The 24,178-nt window shown below is 43.5% G+C and overlaps 1 protein-coding gene across 2 annotated transcripts in view; it reads right to left on the bottom strand.

Annotated features, from left to right (window-relative positions):
• Window positions 1–24,178, bottom strand: part of mcama (melanoma cell adhesion molecule a) — a 65,043-nt gene that overhangs the window by 7,877 nt on the left and 32,988 nt on the right. For both annotated transcript variants that reach the window (XM_029691006.1, XM_029691007.1), the window contains exons 2-8: window positions 8,673–8,797; window positions 6,376–6,610; window positions 6,100–6,170; window positions 5,904–5,991; window positions 5,515–5,694; window positions 4,854–4,981; window positions 265–409 (exon numbers count right to left, since the gene is read on the bottom strand). In XM_029691006.1, coding sequence (XP_029546866.1) covers window positions 265–409; window positions 4,854–4,981; window positions 5,515–5,694; window positions 5,904–5,991; window positions 6,100–6,170; window positions 6,376–6,610; window positions 8,673–8,797 — 972 coding nt within the window. The remainder of the gene's footprint in view (window positions 1–264; window positions 410–4,853; window positions 4,982–5,514; window positions 5,695–5,903; window positions 5,992–6,099; window positions 6,171–6,375; window positions 6,611–8,672; window positions 8,798–24,178) is intronic.

Below are 24,178 nucleotides of genomic sequence, written 5' to 3'. Positions count from 1 at the left end.
TGATCTTAATGAGTAGTGAAGTGATGCAGTGACAGTGAGCAATTGGAACACAACAGCAGAGCTATCTTGGTAATCAAAGGGCCATGAGTAAAAATAATTGATAGCTTAAACTCAGTCAAGCAACTAATTCAACCACTTCCAGTCTAAACAGAGCATAAAAAAATACAAGTGTACGTGTGCGTGCACATGTTTCAGTGTGTGTGTGTGTGTGTGTGTGTGTGTGTGTGTGTGTGTGTGTGTGTGTGTGTGTGTTAGCTAACTTACAGTGGACAGTGAGCTGCATGTCTCCCGTGACCTGCTCGTAGGTGTCCAGGTCCAGAGCACGACACTGGTAGACCCCGCTGTCCCCACGGATCACCTCCCTCAGCACCAAAGTGTCATCGCTGGCCTCCAGCGCCGTCTCCTGCTCCTGAGAGGGGCAACACCAGGTTTACACTGTCATATTAATGGATCTACATTTTGGATACTTTTATGGAATGGAAATCTTTGGCAAATGTAGATTTTGGGGTGAACTATCCCTTTTAAGTCACACACAAACAACAGCTTAACTAGTCTGGTTATCGGGAGCTACACTATATAAACCCTTTAAAATGTTCCTGTGACCCTCTTAATCAGTGGTTCAACACTGTGGGTCAGGACCCACCGGTGGGTCACAGTAGGGGTCCAGGTGGGTCAGGGGATATTTATTGTGCATTGAAGAAGAAAAAATATTCTCCCTGCTGCCAAGATGTGGGCCTAAAATGTTCTTGCCCAGGGCCAGGGCAGAATTCAGCAGTGCAGACGACCGACCACGCCATTGTCACAAAAATGACAAAATACAATTACAAAATACCATAAAGATCAATGTATTAAATACTACAAAATACTTGTATTTTCAAATGTATTTAATTAAAATACATGTACAGTTGAAGTCGGAAGTTTACATACACCTTAGCCAAATACATTTAAACTCAGCTTTCATTTCTTTCATCACATTCTCAGTGGGTCAGAAGTTTACATTCCCTCAATGAGTATTTGGTAGCATTGCCTTTAAATGGCCACTCCAATACCTTGACTTTGTTGTCCTTAAGCCATTTTGCCACAACTTTGGAAGTATGCTTGGGGTCATTGTCCATTTGGAAGACCCATTTGTGACCAAAACTTAACTTCCTGACTGATGTCTTGAGATGTTGCTTCAATATATCCACATCATTTTCTGTCTTCATGATGCCATCTATTTTGTGAAGTGCACCAGTCCCTCCTGCAGCAAAGCAACCCCACAACATGATGCTGCCACCCTCGTGCTTCACGGTTGGGATGGTGTTCTTCGGCTTGCAAGCTTCCCCCTTTTCCCTCCAAACATAATGATAGTCATTATGGCCAAACAGGTCTATTTAAGTTTCATCAGACCAGAGGACATTTCTCCAAAAAGTACGATCTTTGTCCCCATGTGCAGTTGCAAACCATAGTCTGGCTTTTTATGGCGGTTTTGAAGCAGTGGCTTCTTCCTTGCTGAGCGTTATGGTTTCAGGTTATGTCAATATAAGATTCGTTTTACTGTGGATATAGATACTTTTGTACCCGTTTCCTCCAGCATCTTCACAAGGTCCTTTGCTGTTGTTCTAGGATTGATTTGCACTTTTTGCACCAAAGTACATTCATCTCTAGGAGACAGAAGGCATCTCCTTCCTGAGCGGTAAGACAGCTGCGTGGTCCCAGGGTGTTTATACTTGCGTACTATTGTTTGTACAGATGAACGTGGTACCTTCAGGCGTTTGGAAATTGCTCACAAGGATGAACCAGACTTGTGGAGGCCTACAATTTTTATTCTGAGGTCTTGGCTGATTTCTTTTGATTTTCCCATGATGTCAAGCAAAGAGGCACTGAGTTTGAAGGTAGGCCTTGAAATACATCCACAGGTACACCTCCAATTGACTGAAATGATGGCAATTAGCCTAACAAAAGCTTCGAAAGCCATGACATCATTTTCTGGAATTTTCCAAGCTGTTTAAAGGCACAGTCAACTTAGTGTATTTAAACTTCTGACCCACTGGAATTGTGATACAGTGAATTATAAGTGAAATAATCTGTCTGTAAACAATTGTAGGAAAAATTACTTGTGTCATGCACAAAGTAGATGTCCTAACCGACTTGCCAAAACCATAGTTTGTTAACAAGAAATTTGTGGAGTGGTTGAAAAACAAGTTTTAATGACTCCAACCTAAGTGTATGTAAACTTCCGACTTGTGTACGCAGAGGAACTTAAAACTGTATTTTAAAATACAGCAGCAACATTTTCAGTAACGGATACAGAAACATTTTACTTGCTATGACTGTGATATGTTGTTGTTTATCTACACTACATCAAATCAAATCAATTTTTATTGGTCACACACATGGTTAGCAGATGTTAATGTGAGTGTAGTAAAAATCCTTGTGCTTCTAGTTCCGACAATGCAGTAATATCTAACACGTAATCTAACAATTCCACAACAACTATCTAATACACACAAATCTAAAGGGATGAGCGATGACTGAGTGGCATAGGCAAGATGCAATAGATGGTATAAAATACAGTATATACATATGAGACGAGTATGTAAGATATGTGAACATTATTAAAGTGCCATTATTAAAGTGACCAATGATTTCGAGTCTGTATGTAGGCAGCAGCATCTCTGTGTTAGTCATGACTGTTTAACAGTCTGATGGCCTTGAGATAGAAGCTGTTTTTCAGTCTCTCGGTCCCAACTTTGATGCACCTGTACTGACCTCGCCTTCTGGATGGTAGCGGGGTGAACAGGCAGTGGCTCGGGTGGTTGTCCTTGATGATCTTTTTGGCCTGCCTGTGACATCGGGTGCTGTAGGTGTCCTGGAGGGCGGGTAGTTTGCCTCTGGTGATGAATTGTGCAGACCGCACCGCTCTCTGGAGAGCCTTGTGATTTTGGGCGGTGCAGTTGCCGTACCAGGCGGTGATACAGCCCGACAGGATGCTCTCAATTGTGCATCTGTAAACGTTTGTGAGGGTTTTAGGTGACAAGCCAGATTTCTTCAGCCTCCTGTGTGGGTGGACCATTTCAGTTTGTCTGTGATGTGTACGCAGAGGAACTTAAAACTTTCTACCTTCTCCACTGCTGTCCTGTCGATATGGATAGGGGGTGCTGCCTCTGCTGTTTCCTGAAGTCCATGATCATCTCCTTTGTTTTGTTGAGGCCCGTCAGAAAGTCCAGGACCCAATTGCACAGAGCGGGATTGAGACCCAGGGTCTCGAGCTTATTGATGAGCTTGGAAGGTACTATGGTGTTGAATGCTGAGCTGTAGTCAATGAACAGCATTCTTACATAGGTATTCCTCTTGTCCAGATGGGATAGGGCAGTGTGCAGTGTGATGACGATTGCATCGTCTGTGGACCTATTGGGGCGGCACGCAAATTGAAGTGGGTATAGGGTGGCAGGTAAGGTGGAGGTGGTATGATCCTTGACTAGTCTCTCAAAGCACTTTATAATGACAGAAGTGAGTGCTACGGGGCGATAGTCATTTAGTTCAGTTACCTTAGCTTTCTTGGAAACAGGAACAGTTGTGGCCATCTTGAAGCATGTGGGCACAGCAGACTGGGATAGGGATTGATTGAATATGTCTGTAGCTTTACACCACTCCAGCCGACTCTTGGCATTGCGCAAGGTGAATTTAGGCATGTTTGCGGCTGCTTGGCCAAGGAAACCCATATCATGAAGCTCCCGACAAAAAGCTTTTGTGCTGACGTTGCTTGCAGAGGCAGTTTGGAACTCGGTAGTAAGTGTTGCAACCGAGTACAGACAATTTTTATGTGGCCATCCTACAAACACTACAAATGCCTTGATGATCTGGATGAGACTGCCGAATCGAGGCAAAAGTAAGAATCTCTGTATTAACTATCTAATGTTAGCTATATTTAGTAATTAATAAATTGGCAACATTTCTTTAAACTGACAATTCTTTGAACTGTCTTGTGCAAGTTTTAAATTGACACAATACCTGTTAGTAAAGGTGTCAGCTGAGAGTAAATAGAGCCGAATCTATTGATAAAAGTCACCTTGTCCGAGAGAGATTTACATGGTTATCAAAACGTCACTCCAGGGTAAACCTAAAATGAAACATAGCCCTTATTTTAAGTGTCTCTAAAATCCTATGGGAAAAATGAAGGGTGGAAAAACGATTGGAACCATTTCCCTATTTGACCACTAGGTTTTATAGGTATTATGACACATCCACTGTGGGGCTCTATGGGGTGACGTCAGAGTTGGGGTGTCCCAAGGATCCCGTTTATAGACTTTTCTGTGACGCGACTTATGCTTTTGGACATTGACAAGGCAACACTCCAACTTAACTCCTTCTCCACAATTACTGGATTTGTTGAACCTCACCTGACAGGTTTTTCCTCTCGTCAGGACCAGAATGTGGGGTGTCACGCACAGGCATTTCTTTTACGCCTTTCTACATTAGGTTAGGGAACCCCTGCTCTGAATGACCAAATCATGCTTCTATCCACATCCCAGTCTTAAGACCCAACAGGGGAAACCTTAAATGTGTTATTGTGGTCAGTTGAACATACTGTAGGTATTGTGTGTGAGACATGGGAATGAGAACTATTCTATCCTGAGGATTTTGATCTCCAGTCAGTCACAGACCCTGCCGGAAGGGGTCCAAAGATCTCTCCCAGAGCCACAGGGTCAAACATTATGTGGTCCCGTTCACAAGGCCTACACTTCTACTCTGAGGCCTGAGTCTGAATATCAAAAACATTCTCCAGATGTCTCCTGCGTGTCATTTTTTCCCCCTCGTTTTATGGTTCTCTGGACTCAATAGGCAGACGCAGAAAAGCGGGCCATTCTTACTTGTTCTCGGTTGAAAGTGAAGGGCGGCGGGGGGTTGCCATCGCCTTGGCAACGAAGCTCCACAGTGTCCCCCTCTTTGACCAGGCCCTGGGGAGATTCCTTCCACAACTCGATGATGGTCGTGGGGACTGCGGGACAAAAACCATACATCAACGGGACTATTCAATGCCTGGTGAAGTCACCAGACTACGCCGCTTTACAAGCCAGTCATTTACTCAGCACTGACAACAGCAGAGTTGATGTTTTGTCATCACTGTCATGGTATGCTAAATTGGTTCAAACAACACTAGACACATTGAGAAAACATTGTGGGCTAAAATTGAAAGAGCGCCAAAGATGGTGGGTTTGGATTAGATTAGTTGGTTTACTACTTTGACAACCCAGAAGCTGTTGACTTGTTTTAGATAGGCTGATATCATTTCATATGCTTTAACTTGGGTGTTGTAGAGAGAAACACCAGCAAACACCCTACTAGTTTTATGGTAGGGAAATTCATAAAAACAACTGGAGAGCGTCTTTATCACAACGAGGAAGCATTAGCTCTAGTTAGCAATACATTCAATTGAACTCAATAATGCTAAGAGTAGCACGCTGAGTTAGCATGAGTTGTGCGGTTAGCGATAGCATGTCTGGGGTATATGACAGTTGGTAGGTTTCTTACAGTGCACAGTGATGTTGATGACCTTGGACTTGGCTGTCCTCACACCTTCTGGAACATAGTAGCTGACCTCACAAGAGAACAGGGCGTCCTTGTCCTCCTTGGCCACTTTGTACTGCAGCTCACTCTGGACCGTGTAGAAGCCACTGGACTCACGGGTCACCAGTGTTACCACATTGATCTCTGGGATGGGTGAGAAAAACACTGATTTAGCTGCTATCACAGGCTGGTAGATAGATGACATCTGGAAACACTTCTTCATGTAACGACAACATGTATTTCAGTGACTGTTGTGAGTATCACTACATGAAGTCAAAACAAGAAAATAGCTTGACTAGTTTTTCTCAAATAGTCCATTGATGAGATAGTCCATTGGTATTCTTGCTACTCACGGCCATGAGTGGGGGTAAGTGGGCTGCTGTCACGGTACCAGGTGATGTTGGGTTTGGGGAAGCTGTTCCTTGCCTCACACGATGCAATCTGAATAGAGAGAATAAGATACCTTAAAGCGTTTTATAATGTTCAATGTTGCTTTCATGGACTGAGAGATAAAGTGAGATGTACTCAAGTGGACTGCCTAGTGCCTACCCTTGATGGCAGCTCATTGGTCACAGAGATTCCAGTATGGACACCTTCAATTACTGAGGCCTCTGGAGGATCTGGAAAAAAATTACATTATCAATATATAGACGCATTCTATCAATAACCACTGAAACACCTGGTAATGGGCAGAGTATGTCACCATACTGTGCTGTACCCAAATCCTCAATCATTTGGATAACAAGGAGAGAGAAGTTGGATCAAGCACAAACAGATTTGGACCATCAGGCTAGGAAGAGACTGATGCAGAGTCCAATGTCTTACCGAACACCCTGAGGTGGGTCTTGCCTTCTCCGTTGCCTGCAGCCATGCCGTTGACTTGGCAGAAGAACTCCCTCTCATCAGTCAGCTGGACGTCCTGGATGGTAAGCAGCACGCCCTCCTGGTCCCCAATGTCGGACACTGTGATACGGCCCGTGAAGTCTGTACCATCATCCACTATCTGCTGTGTGTTGTCACCGTAGTAGATCCGCTCCCGGCTACTGCTACCGGGATTCCTCTGTAGGGAAGGAAAGTGCCGGAAGATGAACTAAGTTGAATGTGAAAAATACAGTGTACTGTACATAGAAATAAATTGGTGTGTGTATGTGTGTCAGAGCATGTGAGCAGAGTGGACCAGTTGGAAATCCCGTTCATCGCTCATGGAGCGGTGCTCGCGGCGCTCCATGTCCTTTCCAACCGCTCCGCCTAAAACCGTTGTGCACTCACAGGGAACAAAACTGCCGCTCCAAATTCGCTCCATTCATTAAAATCACAATTTAACCAACAGCAATCTATTTCTGTGACTACCTGGACCTACCATTTGGCTTGGAAGTATTGAAACCAAACCATATGGATTTGAATAAAAAGTATTTGAATAAACATGAAAAGGTGAATGTAAGAAGCGCACATCATTTAAAATAGGCTACATGTCATATTAAACAGCATATAAACACTCTAAATAGGTCAGAAGCCAGACAGGGAGCCTAAGCCATATCAGACTGGCCAATAAAAATAAAAGATTAAGATGGGCAAAAAAACACAGACGATGGACAGAGGAGTCACCTCTTCACCAGTCTCAACGTCAACAGTGTTTTGTGGGTACTATTTAATGAAGCTCCCAGAATAACCAGAATAGAAAGATGAGTGGGAGGCCCCGGTGCACAACTGATACAACGGGTACTATTTAATGAAGCTGCCAGTTGAGGACTTGTGAGGCATCTGTTTCTCAAACTATACACTCTAATGTACTTGTCCTCTTGCTCAGTTGTGCATTGGGGCCTTCCACTCCTCTTTCAATTCTGGTTAGAGCCAGTTTACACTGTTCTGTGAAGGGAGTAGTACACAGCGTTGTACGAGATTTTCAGTTTCTTGACAATTTCTCGAATGGAATAGCCTTCATTTCTCAGAACAAGAATAGACTGACGAGTTTCAGAAGAAAGGTCTTTGTTTCTGTCCATTTTGAGCCAGTAATCGAACCCACAAATGTTGATGCTCCAGATACTCAACTAGTCAAAAGAAGGCCAGTTTTATTGCTTCTTTAATCAGAACAACAGTTTTCAGCTGTGCTAACATAATTGCAAAAGGGTTTTCTAATGATCAATTAGCCTTTCAAAATGAAAAACTTGGATTAGCTAACACAACATGCCATTGGAACACAGGAGTGATGGTTGCTGATAATGGGTCTCTGTACGCCTATGTAGATAGTCCATAAAAAATCTGACGTTTCCAGCTACAATAGTCATTTACAACATTAACAACACCGTATTTCTGATCAATTTTATGTTATTTTAACGGACAAAAAAAGTAGCTTTTTTTCAAACCAAGGGCATTTCTAAGTGACCTCAATCTTTTGAACGGTAGTGTATATATAGGTAGGCATAAAGATTTTTAGGCAAAATAACCCGATCAAAACGGAACGCTCCTTGAACATGGGAATATATCAGGCTTATTGGGCCAAAATCAATTATGGCCTATTGTATAGATAATAGAACAAAAATGAACGAAAAGTCTAAGAGATCTTCTTTTTTGTTTATAAATACTTTGCTACAATGAAACACTTAGTTATCTACCCACCTTGTTCCTTTATTTTAGCATGTGCATGTAGTAAGTACACCATCATGCTTTCGGAATATGTGTCTTTCCAGATTCCACAATGACTCTTTAGTTGTGAACACTCCCTCTCTTGCTCTTGGTCCTCATCTTTGTAAGTCACCTTGATTTAGCACCTGTGAGTTCTATCAGTTTCTTTATGAAAATATTTAGTGAACTCTATGATAGTAGCTAAAGCAAGGGGCTATAGCAGCACACAAGGAGACTACAAATGCATGTTGGGCCGGGCATGCCCTGAGCTCTTGAAGTGGGCGCTACTGGAACGAAATTCGAGCAGCCTGACGCTCCAACCTTTGGGAATCTAGCTCTGCGCTCCAGTCAAATTGGGCACGCTCCGCTCCAGCTCCTCTCACATACTCAGATGTGTGTATGTGTGAGAGAGAGAGAGAGAGAGAGAGAGAGAGAGAGAGAGAGAGAGAGAGGCTGGGTGAGTCAGGAGGGGGTGCAGAAAATGGTCCAGAACTACTCACCACAAACCACTGGATCATGACTGCTCTGGGCTGCTCACTGAAGACATACTGGCAGGGGATGTCTGCTAAGTCACCCAGGTACACCTCCACACTCTCGTCCATGGTCATTTCCACCTTGGCCCAGGCTGCAAAGAATAAACACAACACCATCATCAATGTCTTGTCACACCAAGGACCACAACAACATGCAAGGCAGGCCAAAAATAGGCTTTGCATTTTTTATGTTTTCAAAAGACAATCTTTAATTCATTACCCCTATTGTGTCAGTACTATAATGACACACAGGCACAGTGTGAAAGCCAGCATGTTCACTCTATTGCAAACTGATGGATCATCTATGGATCAGTGGGACCTGTGTTTTGGCCACTCTAACGGTGTGAGAACTAGACACTGTGGCTGGCTGGCAGAGGGAAGAGATGTTACAATGTGTGGAATGTGTGAAGCAGGGCCCACCCTGGTCCCTCCAGGAGCACTGGGCAGTGTCCAGCTCTTCAGCATGTCACCCGCCAGCACAGAGAAAAGGCTTGTTTTACACACAGACTGAAGAATTACTGCAGTGTTCCCTGTTAACCCGTGACCGAGCCAACAAACTATCCTAAAACTGGCCCGCTCAGCATCGTCATGAGAACCACCAGACACAAGATAGAGCCTGTTTGATGTATAACAGCCTTATAAAAACATTTTTTTAATAGGATGTAGAATCTAGCACTATTCTTGGCAGATCTGTCTAGACTTTAGGGTCACACAGCTACCCATAATCAAATAATTGAAAGTTATATAGTCTGCTACTGCAGGGTTTTGGTAATTTTAGGTAACAATCAAATATGCAATATTAATTGAATTGGGTTATAATCATGTTTCACACTCATTTCTGGTCTGAAGGTCACTTTTCCAAAATGATCTGGCAACGTTGTTCTCAAGCCTCTTCCCACTACATTGGAGCTGAGCCACACAGACACTCCCTGAGACAGTGTTACAGTACGTGTTGTTTTGTTACCACATTGTTCTTGTGATCTCCAGTAGGTAGCCCCCACACAGATCTCTATCTATAGTAATACCCTGTCTGAGCCAGAGAAAAGGAGACATGCCTCAAAGTAAGCCTCCCATTCATGGTGGAGAGATACTTGCTCTTCAATCCCCCTTCCCTGACACACATGTAAATATTGTATGGTACATTGTTGAGTGCCTTCCTGTATTTATACTAAAGCTACTTTTTTATTCTATTCTACTGAGCTCATTTACTTTTTTATTTTAATTCTTATCTTTTATTATTTCTTATTTTTGTCACAATATCGAGAGGGAACCTGCAAGTAAGCATTTTGTTGGACTGTGCATACCATGTGTATCCTGTACATACAATAAATAAACATAAACTTGAAACTTGAACTACCCTTGGTGCCACAGCAATCCGCCACACTGACTTGTAAGCTATGACCCCCACTCTGTTCTCCTCCCCCTCTCTACCCCGCACATCCCCCTCTTTCTGGCTCAAAGACAGTCTGTTTTTCTCCCCTCGTCCCACCCCTCCATCTATCTAGCCTGATCCTAGTCCACTGGGGCCACCATGCCCCCCCTCCTATCTACACCCCCTCTTCTTCTTCTTTTTCTCTCACTCCATTTCAACCCCCCCTCTTGCTGTCTACCCCTATCTCAACCGCACCCCCCTTCTCTATCTCACCCCAACCCCTCTCTCTCTCTAGCCTCCATCTTCACTTCAGCATGGAGAGAAGTAGAGAGAATTGAGAGAGGCTTCCTTCTTAATCGGAAGCATGTGGGAGGCGGGGACTGGTGCTGGTAGGGAGCCGGGGAGTATTAATGGGTTTCCTCCATGTTGGCAGAAGGAGCCCTTACTGGGTGGAGGGGAAGGGGAGAGCAGACATTGGTAGTGCTAAGGGGGTGGAATTGGTACAGAGAGTCATCAGCTTTTCAATTCAATTCAGGGCTTTATTGGCATGGAAAATATATGTTTACATTGTCAAAGCAAGTGAAATAGATTATAAACAAAAGTGAAAAACAATGAACAGAAAAAAAATTGAAAAAAAATTAACAGTAAACATTACACTCACAAACATTCTAAAGGAATAGAGACATTTAAAATGTAATATTATGGTTATATACAGTGTTGTAACAATGTGCAAATAGTTAAAGTACAAAAGGGAAAATAAATCAACATAAATATGGGTTGTACAATGGTTGTTCTTCATTGGTTGCCCTTTTCTTGTGGTCACACATCTTGCTGCTGTGATGGCACACTGTGATATTTCACCCATAAGATATGAGAGTTTATCGAAATTGGATTTGTTTTTCGAATTCTTTGTGGGTCTGTGTAATCTGAGAGAAATATGTGTCTCTAATATGGTCATACATTTAGCAGGAGGTTAGGAAGTGCAGCTCAGTTTCCACCTCATTTTGTCTTCTCTTGTGAGCCAGGTATGCCTACGGCGGCCTCTCTCAATAGCAAGGCTATGGTCACTGAGTCTGTACAAAGCGTTCCTTAATTTTGGGTCAGTCACAGTGGTCAGATATTCTGCCATTGTGTACTCTCTGTTTAGGGCCAAAATAGCATTCTAGTTTGCTCAGTTTTTTTGTTATTTCTTTTCAATGTGTCAAGTAATTATCTTGTTTTCTCCCCACATAAGAGTAGGAATGCCAACGTCAAAGAAGACATGGCGAGGGGGGGCTAGGGGTGTCCTGGGTGAGTGAGAAGGAATGGAATTGGATCGGCCTCATTCATTGTTTGTGTGGTGTGTGTGTACTGTATGTATGTTTGTGAGGGGGGTATGTGTCTGAGTCCGTCTGTGTGTGTGTGTCCAAGCCCACAAGCCATTACCATTTGCACTTTCTAGAAGTATTTTCAAACTTCTATATTCAGATCTGTCATTATAAATCACACACAAATGCATGCACGCAGACACACACACACACATGCACGTATGCATGCACGCACACACATTCAGAGCCCTTATTAAACTCACAGTCACATCCTGCTGGTCCTATTGAGCTTTCCCACCCCCACTGTCAGCCTGCTTGCCCGCCTGCTTTTCCCCTCCTTTATCCTGTTCACAGCGCCAAGCAACCAGCCTGCTCATTGTGGCCCTGCTTGTTGGGGCTTATTTCTGTCAATTCTCCCAGTCTCTCATCTGGTTTCTCTCTCTCTCTTTCCCTCGCTCCGAGCCATGAGGCCCCAGGCTGTATTCAGTCACCTCTAAGACGCACACGCCATTGTTCCCACACCTGGTAAGACCTTAGCCTCTCTGCCTCTCTCCAGAATGTTTGTCCACCTCAAACTCAGAGGTTACAGGGAGTTTGTCACGTACCACTAAGGTTGTTTGCTGTTTATCTCCTGAGCTGTGGTGGTTTAGCTCATGACGGAACAGGAGTAGAGAGGAGGGGGCAACGTTTCTGTCTCTTTGGGCCTCGTCCTTTTTGGGCTAATCCGATTAGCATGCGGACAGAATATCTACTAATCGGGGGATTTAACTCCAAAGCCAACATGGGCTGCCTTATCTGTGTAAACTTACAGATACAACAGCAGCATACCTCACCTGTGGACTACTCAGTCAGAGTGTTGTCCCTGGTTACCACAGTCTGCTGGCTGGAAACCGCCACTGGATATTTGGATGTGTTGACAGGGCCCGTAATGAGGCAATGAGGCCCAAAACTGCTGGGCTGTCACAGAGGCAATGGAGGGGGGTGTACCAAGGAGATTTACAATTTGTCCCGTTCTTAGGGAACATTGCCCATTGAATCCAACCTGCATTGTTAACAGTCAGAGGCATTGCAGACAATAGCCCTGAGACAATGGGAAGTGCCGCATGGATTGTTTGAGGGGGGTCTTGCATACAGTCGGTCATTATGCACCTAATACGCAGACAATAGCATTAGAAGCTAATCACGGTAGTCTCAACATTAGCTTCTGTGCACCTCCCCTCACCTCCCTCACTGACAAAGCAAATCAGCTTGGGTTGCAGGCCCATCTGAGCTCCATTAAAGCTCCAGCTGTTCCTCGTCATCCTCCTTATCCACGGTAACAGACCCACCCTGCCTCTGCCAACCGTTGACGACAACACACACACAAATCACCTGTGGCAATAGAAATTAAAGCTATATAAATGGGAGATATAGCCTAATCCCTCCATGTCTAGCCAGGCATGAAATAGTGCAATATGTATGTTGTGGCAGATAACCAGCGCCTGTTCACCCCGCTACCATCCAGAAGGCCAGGTCAGTATAGGTGCATCAAAGCTGGGATCAAGAGACTGAAAAACAGCTTCTATCTCAAGGCCATTAGACTGCAAAACAGCAATCACTAACTCAGAGAGGCTGCTGCCTACATTGAGACCCAATCACTGGCCACTTTAATAAATGGATCACTAGTCACTTTAAACAATGCCACTTTAATAATGTTTACATATCTTACATTACTCACATCACATGTATATACTGTATTTTATACCATCTATTGCACCTTGCCTATGCCGCTCGGCCATCGCTCATATTCTAATTCACCCCTTTAGATTTGTGGGTTTTAGGTAGTTGTTGGGGAATTGTTAGATTACTTGTTAGATATTACTGCAGAACTAGAAGCACAAGCATTTCGCAGCAGTCGCATTAACATCTGCTAACCATTGATATGTGACCAATAAAATTGGATTTGATTTGATATCATGTGAAATCTTGGTAATATGGGGTGACTAATGTAAGTGGAGGTATAACGTTTATGTGCCTGGGGCCCCATGGTGGTTTTCCCTGTGCCTGACTCTCAGCCTTCTTCTGCTTAGGGGCACTGCCTGCACCAACTCCCCTTATAGATCAGCGACACACTTTCCAAAGAGGAGCTGTTATGCTGAGGCTTTCTCATTCCCAGACGGTGACTATGATGTCTGTAGTTTTCTATTGATTCCTATTGACGTGTGATCCTCTTAAATACAACAAACTGATCTAAATTTCACATCGTTAGAGTCACCAAAGCCTATCCAGGCAATGGTGATTCCTTCTGTTGTTCTTCAAACACCATGTGTTCTAGGTGGTGGGGTTTGAAAATGGCATACCTGGTGGTTCTAAGCCACCTCAGGAAGTCAAAGGGGTCAGTTTGTGGGACTGGCATGTAACCCTGTGTGACAGTTAGGCAGTGATGACCCCTCAGAACTTTAAACAGCACCCCCTGGTCCCACTGAAACACCTGGGGGAGTCCACACAGCACCCACCTGAGATCAAAGTGACCCTGAGCCTCAGCTCTGCTTTCTCAGTGTGCTGTTACACACACACACACACACACACACACACACACACACACACACACACACACACACACACACACACACACACTGTGAAAGCACATACCCCTAGACTGGAGAAATGAAACCCCCTTGACCTACTGGTCTTCCCTGGCTTTGTGAACTACACTCTGGCACAAATCTCCCCAGGAGGGTGGGTCTGAGCCAGGGCCAGGGCTGTGGCATTCATTCAGATGGCAGCAAAGGGAGGGTTAACGTCAACTACTTCCCAGAGAAAGGACTGGAGGAATGAAGGTGTAAGGAGAAGCAGGTATGGGGAGTCAAACATTTAATCAGGAACAGACATAAAACAAGACAGGAACAGCGTCAGCACACAGGTATACAAGGACATAAGACAATCAATGCAGAAGCAGGGAACAGAGTGGGGAACCAGACAGATATAGGGAAGGTAATGACAGAGGTGATTGAGTAGAGGTGAGTCCAATAATCGTTGATGCGCGTGACGGATGAAGGCAGGTGCGCCCTCAAGCTCCAGGGGGGAAGAGCGGGAGCAGGCGTGACAGAAGTAATGGTCCACATCAAACATGTCAAATCAAATCAAACGTTATTGGTCACATACACATGGTTAGCAGATGTTAATGCGAGATTAGTGAAATGCTTGTGCTTCTAGTTCTGACAGTGCAGTAATATCTAACAAGTAATCTAACAAATTCACAACAACTACCTTAAACACACAAATGTAAAGGGATGAATAAGAATATGTACATATAAATATATGGATGAGCGATGGCCATGCGGCATAGGCAATATGCAGTATATGGTTCAGAATGTCTACATAATGTAGGATATGTAGACATTATTAAAGTGGTGTTATTTAAAGTGACTAGTTACCTTTATTAAATCCATTTATTACATTTATTAAAGTGGCCAGAGATTTGAGTCAGTATGTTGGCAGCAGCCACTCTATGTTAGTGATGGCTGTTTAACAGTCTGATGGCCTTGAGATAGAAGCTGTTTTCAGTCTCTCTGTCCCAGCTTTGATGCACCTGTACTGACCTCACCTTCTGGATGATAGTGGGGTGAACAGGCAGTGGCTCGGGTGGTTGTTGTTCTTGATGATCTTTTTGGCCTTCCTGTGACATCGGGTGCTGTAGGTGTCCTGGAGGGCAGGTAGTTTGCCCCCAGTGATGTGTTGTGCAGACCGCACTACCCTCTGGAGAGCCTTACGGTTGTGGGTGGAGCAGTTGCCGTACCAGGCGGAGATACAGCCCGACAGGATGCTCTCGATTGTGCATCTGTAAAAGTTTGTGTTTTATGTGACAAGCCAAATTTCTTCAGCCTCCTGAGGTTGAAGAGGTGCTGTTGCGCCTTATTCACAACTCTGTTTGTGATGTGTACGCCGAGGAACTTAAAACTTTCTACCTTCTCCACTACTGTCCCGCCGATGTGGATAGGGGGATGCTCCCTCTGCTGTTTCCTGAAATCCACGATCATCTCCTTTGTTTTGTTGACATTGAGTGAGAGGTTGTTTTCCTGACACCACACTCCGAGGGCCCTCACCTCCTCCCTGTAGGCTGTCTCGTCGTTGTTGGTAATCAAGCCTACTACTGTAGTGTCATCTGCAAACTTGATGATTGAGTTGGAGGTGTGCTTGGCCAGGCAGTCATAGGTGAACAGGGAGTACAGCAGTGGGCTGAGAACGCACCCTTGTGAGGCCCCAGTGTTGAGGATCAGCGGGGTGGAGATGTTGTTTCCTACCCTCACCACCTGGGGGCGGCACGTCAGAAACTCCAGGACCCAGTTGCACAAGGTGGGGTTGAAACCCAGGGTCTCGAGCTTAATGACGAATTTGGAGGGTACTATTGTGTTAAATTCTGAGCTGTAGTCAATGAACAGCATTCTTACATAGGTATTCCTCTTGTCCAGATGGGATATGGCAGTGTGCAGTGTGATGGCGATTGCGTCGTCAGTTGACCTATTGCGGCGGTAAGCAAATTGGAGTCGGTCTAGGGTATCAGGTAGGGTGGAGGTAATATGATCCTTGACTAGTCTCTCAAAGCACAGTGCTAAGGGGCGATAGTCACTTAGTTCAGTTACCTTAGCTTTCTTGGGAACAGGAACAATGGTGGCCATCTTGAAGCATGTGGGCACAGCAGACTGGGATAGGGATTCATTGAATATGTCCGTAAACACACCAGCCAGTTGGTCTGCGCATGCTCTGAGGACGTGGCTAGGCCGGCAGCCTTGCGAGGGTTAACACGTTTAAATGTTTTACTCACGTTGGCCATGGTGAAGGAGAGCCCACAGGCTTTGCCACTGGCACTGTATTGTCCTCAAAGCGAGCAAAGTTGTTTAATTTTTCTGGGAAAAGGAAATCAATGTCTACAACAGGGCTGGTTTTCTTTTTGTAATCTGTGATTGACTGCAGACCCTGCCACAAACATCTCATGTTTGAGCCATTGAATTGCAACTCTACTTTGTCTCTATAGTGACACTTCATATTTTTGTTAGGCAAGTCATTTAAAAACATTACCTTGTTTTTAAATTTTTTACCTTGTCAGCTCTGGGATTTGATCTTCCAACCTTCCAGTTACAAGTCCAACACTCTAACCACTAGGCTACCTGCCGCTTTACTTGTTTGATTGCCTTGTGGAGGGAATAGCTACACTGTTTGTATTCTGTCCGAATCCCAGCCGCTACCACAAAGAACTGGTCCGAACCCAACCCCAGTCCCGCAATGTTATTTTAGGCATATATGATGATGCAGCTCACTTGCCAGCCATGGTCGCAGCAATTTTGTGCCTTATAGACAATATCAAAATGCGCAAAAATATCCTAAGAAATAGGTTAAATAACCAGATTTTAATGTGAACCATTATATTAGGCTATCGGTATCATTGGGCTATATCAGCAAATAGGTAAGACGTACCGTAATTTCCGGACTATTAAGCGCTCCTGAATATAAGCCGCACCCACTGAATTTAAACCAAATTATTATTTTGAACATAAATAAGCCGCACATGTCTATAAGCCGCAGGTGCCTACCGGTACATTGAAACAAATTAACTTTACACAGGCTTTAACGAAACACGGCTTGTACCAAAAATAAATAGGCTTTAACGAAACACGGCTTGTAACAAAAATAAATAGGCTTTAACGAAACACGGCTTGTAACAAAAAATTAAAATTAGCAGTAAGCTTTAGTTGCCTTTTTGCACTGAGTCAATTCCTCACGCTGCTGTTTCCAACATCTTATCATCGACTCATTAAGACCAAGCTCCCGTGCAGCAGCTCTATTTCCTTTTCCAACAGCCAGATCAATCGCCTTCAACTTGAAAGCTGCATCATATGCATTTCTCCGTGTCTTTGCCATGATGAGGGTGACAAAATGACTACCGTAATCAGAATGATGGGAAGTTTGAGAGAGCTCGATTTAATCTAAACAGTAAACAAAAAAGTTGTTTGACCTTAACCCGTTCGGCAATTTCATTGGTCTAATGAAAGCTTCATGCCGGCAAAAAACTGAGCACGTTACAGAATGTGTTTTTTTGGGAAAAAAAAATTGAAAGCGGGAAAAATCCATATATTAGCATTGTTTAAGCCGCGAGGTTCAAAGCCTGGGAAAAAAGTTGCGGTTTATAGTCCGGAATTTACGGTAGTTTGAAGAGAGCTGAGTTAGAGAGATTTGCACTTTCTCTTGAGCTACGTTTTATAGCCTACCTTTTAGGAGTGGGATGATTTTCAGATGGAGACAAATATGGGTGATCAATATGTATTTATTCTAAGCAATGTAGAAATAGTCTAATCATATTTAGGAAATACATTTCCTTAGAAAGAAAACTGTACGTTGAGACCACACATATACTAGGCGTACTTGATCTCGCAGGCCCAACTAGGATAGGAGGTAGGTTACCTAAAGCAGCGAATTCTGAGTGTGTGAATAATGTGACAAAGATGTGTTTTTAATACAATAGGCAGATTAACGCATACCAAGCCCTTTCCAAATAATCTGCAGGACAAGAAAAATATTTGAATCCTAAAGTTGTCTGATCTGACCACCTGCTCCCAACCGCAGCATGAAAAATGCCGACCACGCCGCAATGATCTCTGTCGGGCCCCCCAGGTCAATCAAGCTCCTCTTGGTAACCCATCCTGGATCAAGGGCCTTGCTGTCTAATATTTGTTTTGTCTGTGCAGCACACTGAAAGTAAAAAATGTTTGTTACTTGTTTAACTTGTGTAATGTGTAACTCTGTGTTGTTGTTTGTGTCGCACTGCTTTGCTTTATCTTGGCCAGGTTGGAGTTGTAAATGAGAACTTGTTCTCAACTGGCCTACCTGGTTAAATAAAGGTGAAATAAATAAAAACCATTAAAAACGTTATGAGCTGGGATGTCTGTCTGTCCTGCAAATAGTTTATTTCAGAGACTGTATAAAATGTTTGCATGTGTTTCTTAGCATTTAGCTAGCATTCACTATGACATTTTACATGTACTTGATTGAAAATAGCGCCCCCTGTGTCCAGTGCCGGTATTACCGAATATCCCAGGATGGCACAAGGTAGGTATGAACGTATGACAATCTGGATACCGCCCAGGCCTTTTGAAACTCTCTTTCTCATTGATCTATTAATTAACTTTATTTTCCAGCTTGGTTTTCTTGGTCCTTTTGGCTTCTCTCAATTTTATGTATTTTCACAGTCTCTCCAGTGATCATAAATCTAGCCTTAGGTCATAATGATCCAAAAAGGGGCTGAAAAATGTACGGAAGTCAAGAGTGACATTCACACGCGTTTCCAGGTAGACAACCCTAAGCTGATTAAGGTGATTCATATTCTATCTAGAATTAAAATCACTAGGAGTGACAGACAAGCTTGACTGACATTAAAGCAGAAAGGTCAGGTGGCCCGTGGCAAATATACAACGTATATCAGACGTTGGCATGTGACGTCATTACAACCCTATAAATAGAATCCCTGCTTCACGTCAGCTCTCATGACAGCAACCTCATAGGAACCTGACAAAAGATCTCCTTGTCTCTGTGCACAGGCCTGTGGTTACCAATGTAATAGATACTCTCAGAAAGGTCCTAGAGGAGAGAGGAAAGGGTGGAGGAGCTGAGGAATCAAACCGACTGGCCTTCGGTGGCTTTATCTTTACTTTGGACAAAGTATTCTATGTATTTTCAGCATGAAATACACCGAAAACCATTCAATGAACCAGATAGAAAGAGCACTATGGTTTCCAGTACGACCTCACCAATAATATGACTCCAGCCTCTCTGGCATGTCTCCAACATTCCCATCCCCTGGATGTGGGCTGCTGTCGGCCTGTGTGTGTGCTGCTACATCAACCAACCAATCCCTCTTGTGCTGGCAGAACTCTCAGCCTGCTTCTACGAGTCACACAACAAAGACCAATCTGCATATACCCGTCCTTTTATGCTATCGATCAGACGTCAGGACGCTGTCACCCGGTCAGAGACACACCCGAAACGAGGATCAACCAGCAGCATATCTCCAGTTCTATGAACCCCCGCCACAAGGGCTTAATGACCTCAAAGAGAATAGCAGATTGATCACAGGTGCACCATAGCGTTAATGAGGGGGTGGGGGGGACTAGTACCCCCAAACCCCTCCATTCTCAAACTCCCGGCTGTCAGCTAATGAGAGCCTGGGCTAGTCTGAATTCTAATCTTCTCTTTTACAGGAATTCTTTAATGGGGCTTTGGATTAGCCTGGTCTTGAGGATTATGAACACGCAGTGAGTAGGTTAGTTGTTTCCGTGTTTAAATTAAGATTGGCAGTTTTAGAGGTACACAGCCCCAAACCACCAAACAATGTTTTGGGAGACAGGGCCTGTGTGGGCTTTGAATGGCTTGATTTGGACTGAAATAGTAGGTCAAGCTCAACAGGAGAATTCAGTATTTTAAATGTTTTAAAGTTTGGCAGTGGAAAGGTTTGTCTGAATCCTGCTGCCTAGAGCTGTTTCAGCTGCCTACCAATCCCAAGCCTCTCTCCCACCAGCAAGTGCCAAAGGTGAAAGTTAAAAAACATCTGTTGGTTTTCTCCTCGTACCCCTCAGTGTATTGCACTCTTTGCTCCCATTCCGCCCTAAGCACTGTTTACAGCAGCCTCAAACAGCCTAGCACTAAACGACAGGACTTGAGGACCTACAACCACTTCTGTTTTCACCAAAAATTGCCCATGTTTCCCCTTGAAACAGAGTCTCAACTCCAGGAGCAAAAATACAGCCTCCTTTACCTCAAATTAACCCACTGCCAGTCAGACAATGTCAAGCCCAATGACATATCGACTGTTTTCATAACTCCAAGCCACAGACTTTCATATCAAAATGTTAAGCGCTTTCCTTTTCATATCTTCTGTACATCTAAACTTGTGACTGGAACTAAAACCACTGCGGAGAAAATAATATCAACAGCTCCAGACTGATGTTGTATTGACTGAGCGCCATGCCAATACCTTGAAAGATGCTACTATTATGGCTGCCGCTCCAGTCCAGTGGGTGGCCCATGCCACGCTGCGCAGGGAGAGAGGACGGAGTAGTCCTGGGATAGATAGAGAGGTGGGGTTCACGCTAACATGGGCAGCTGCAACAATGGGAACATCTCTCAGACTCCCAAGCTAAAGACAGGCGCAGCTGGGGACAGAGAACTCTCCTATTGACACCTGTCGCCTGGCCATTTGCGAAGTGATTTAATGGAAAGTGGTGGAGGAGGGGGTGGAGGTGGGCAGAGGGGGAACAATGGTGAGAAAGTAGAGGAGAGGCAGTGGACCACACATAATGACTGACACTGTTCTCTCTCTCTCAAGTTTTTATTTCTCTCTTCCACACCAGCCACACCTGTGCCCATAATAAATCCTGCACTTCCTTCCCCCCTCATTCAGAGGGATCTGTTCAGAGGTTTCTCTGCAGAAGTTTGGGTCACGGAAACCGGCTTGGTTAATGTCCCCCACTAGGATGTCAACAGCAGGTGCTCTGGTGCTTTTAACTGGATATGCCTTTTGCTTAAGCCATAATAGCCACGCCGTGGAACGCACTTCCAGACACTATTAGCGCTGCAGATTCTCTGTCCTAATTCTGGTCTCATGTCCTCCGGATCTGACGACACCTTTGATTGTTGTCTGTGTTCTATGTTCTGTGTTTTGGATTGTTTTTATTATTTATTTTTTTTAAATGCACCTTGGGTGTGAGAAAAGCTTTACAAATTAAATTAATTACTATTATTATTATAACTTGGATTTAAGAGCAACTTTATGTAGCCTACTGTTTTGTAGACAATGCATAGCTGCTGGTCTGTCTGAATATGTCATTACGCTGTCATAGGATAAGGGATAGTCTTTATTAACACTGTTCAATACTACTGAACTCATGAACTAATCAGTCTCTGAACTCATTGAGTTAATTCAGTATGTCAGTCTCTCAGTTTAAAGGTGTAATCCATAATGTCTATGTTCCCTGTGGCAAGAAAAGGAAGCCTGGTTTGATTTGCGCCAGTGAGTGCACGGCTCCTATTATTCTTCAGTTTTACACTTACAGATAGTGCCTTTTAAAGTGGCCTGTTTTTGGTTTGATGAGTTAGACTTTTGAAGGATTACACTACTATGCCTTTGGGGAGGCAAAGCACAATGTGTTTGGAGGGAAGTGTTTTTATCTAACTCAACATATCCTCAACAAGCACCCAAAGGCTCTCTGTGTAATTAACAGTGTGTGATTTTGTCAATCATTGTGATGATGGAAAGAATGGGTAACTGAGAAAAAGGCAGGATCCGATTCTCGTTCTGCAAGTCCTGCTCTAAAGGGAAAGGGGGATACATTCAACTGAAATGTGTCTTCTGCATTCTGAATCAGAGAGATAGCAGCAAGATTGAATTATTGGACGTAATAGCTTTGGGCCACTATCCCAAAATTCTCAAAAGAGGGAAAGGGCTCCTTTTTAGGTGTGCACTGAAGCTGGTATATGAATAACTTCAGCACAAGCAATCGCACCAGATAATCAGTATGCACACCAACACACCACTTTGATTCACTCGTGATCTTTTAACAGTGTCTAATATCAGGGGAGAGGAAGAGGAGGATTTGATATTCAAGGAGCTTTATCGTCTCTCTTTGAAACGTCAAGTTCAAAGATTCACAACTATCCCGTTCATCTGTGGGCCTAGACGACCTTAAGAATAACTAAGCGACTGTTCTTCATCATAGAGCAACAGCAATGTCTTTATTTGGGGTTCCCATTGTCCGACTTCAGATGGCGTCATTTGTGCAGTGTGTGTTCTGTCAATATACTTGGTAAAATAATGGTTCATAAACAATTCTAAGGGGGGCCCTATAAAATGTGAGATTTTTTCCCAAATTCTGTTTTATATTTTAGTAGCTAGGATAGTAGCTGGGAGCTTGTGGTGTCATTTGTTTATGACAGTTTGCGATGGAACATTGCATACAGGCCTACTTTCGGGAATTGTTTGGCGACCTACTCATAGGTGGGCTGTGAGCTACAGGTGGCTTGCGATCGACCTGATGGAGACCCCTGCACTAGTTCCTAACTCAGAAAATCAATCAGTTCTCCTAAGCTATGATGCACTGGCCACTACGGCAAACCATGCTCGATCAGCTGAGCAAACTTGCTCCAGCTAGCAGCCTAGTGCTAGCTTGTTTGAATAGCCATTATGGTAGATAGTTTGCCAGCTTTTTGATGCACATCACCAAATTATGGGACTATTCTAAGAAATCAGAATGTATCTATAGCTAGCTAGAGGGAGTATTCAGCATTGAGTGTGTGAACGGAGTTGTTAGCATCCCTTTCATTTCATATGGATTGATTTGAGACTGGTTCAGCAAGCAGACACTAGCCAGCTAGCTCATTTTTGTGCACATTTAAATGTTCATAAATACTGATTCTACAACCACAAAATGCCTTAGCTAGGTGTGAATACTTTTTTTCAAAGTTAGCTACAGGTTTATGGTTTTTGTTAACACTCTTTTTAGGATGAAAGGGGCTTCAGTGGACAATGTCACCTTGGTAACATTTTTGAATGTTAGGATAGGATATTATAGCCAAACTTCTATTTAGATATCCTTTGAGTGTTTGTGAGTTATCATACGGATCAATACCGACATGAGACAATGGGGGGTTCGTGGAAACTATGACAAGTATTATTATTATTATCAATGATAATACTGCAAAAATAGCTCTGCAGCGCAATGGATCCACATTCTTTGATGTTTTTTCCCATGCTCCTTTCAGTTTTATCAAATCAGAGCAATTTCTGCATAATGAAATATTCTTAGATGTTTTGAGGCTTTTATCACCAAATTAAGTTATTCAATTAGGAAGCGATCCAAGGCAGTTCCTGTGATATGCTAACTCTCTTAGCCTGAAGTCTAGACCAGTCGAGCCCTTTCATCCAAAAAATGTGCATTATGAACAAAACTGAACATTATACGCAAACGTAGTACACATAGTCTAGAGTATACTACTGAGTCAGCAGAATACAAGTGGAATGCTCATTTTAGGAAAAAATATATTAAAGTAGAAGTGTTAAAATTCATATACTGTAAATTTGAGCTTTTGGAGGCAAGGCAAAGTGGGCACTGATTCAAAGAAGTGTTTCTGTGATGCCTTGCCAATTCATTTTTGTCCCATCAATTCCACTGTCAGCCCCAGTCGATGCCCTGCTGAACTGGAGGCGAGCCAGAGAACAAGCTGGAAAGTCATTGATATGGGAAAATCGAAGAGTAGCCAATATACTTCCCCACTAGCATTCATTTTTCTCCACAGCTGAGCATTTGGGTTAATTCCTTTATACTACTACTGAATGGCTCAAAGCGTTTTAATGTGGGGTCCTATGGTATGCTTTGTTTGTATGCCCTTTGTTTTCATCAGGAAGTTAGTCACTGTATAGCAAGACAAGAGATGGATCTATCACAAAATACACCCTTATAAAAATGTATTTAAGAGTCATGGGCAGGGCTTTAAATAAAACAATTTCAGCAGTGGTGTTACTAAAGTTGCCCATGAAAACCCTCAGACCACTCGTAGAACAGCTAAGTGTGTCATTAGATGCTTATTTGCCCTTTTTTGCACTTTATACACAGAATATCTCAGCTAAACATAGAATCAAGATGTTTATCTGTCTATCTGTGACCGCAGGTAACATTAGAACGAAGATGACAAATACAAAGTACATTAGAACGAAGGTGCAAATACAAAGTTGCCAATGTCTGTGCAATTATTTTGGTATTTGGTATTAT

The sequence above is a fragment of the Salmo trutta genome, chromosome 15, assembly GCF_901001165.1.
Source record: "Salmo trutta chromosome 15, fSalTru1.1, whole genome shotgun sequence".
Classification (NCBI taxonomy): domain Eukaryota; kingdom Metazoa; phylum Chordata; class Actinopteri; order Salmoniformes; family Salmonidae; genus Salmo; species Salmo trutta.
Note: the sequence above shows the minus strand (reverse complement) of the source record. Positions and strands in the feature narration are given on the sequence as shown.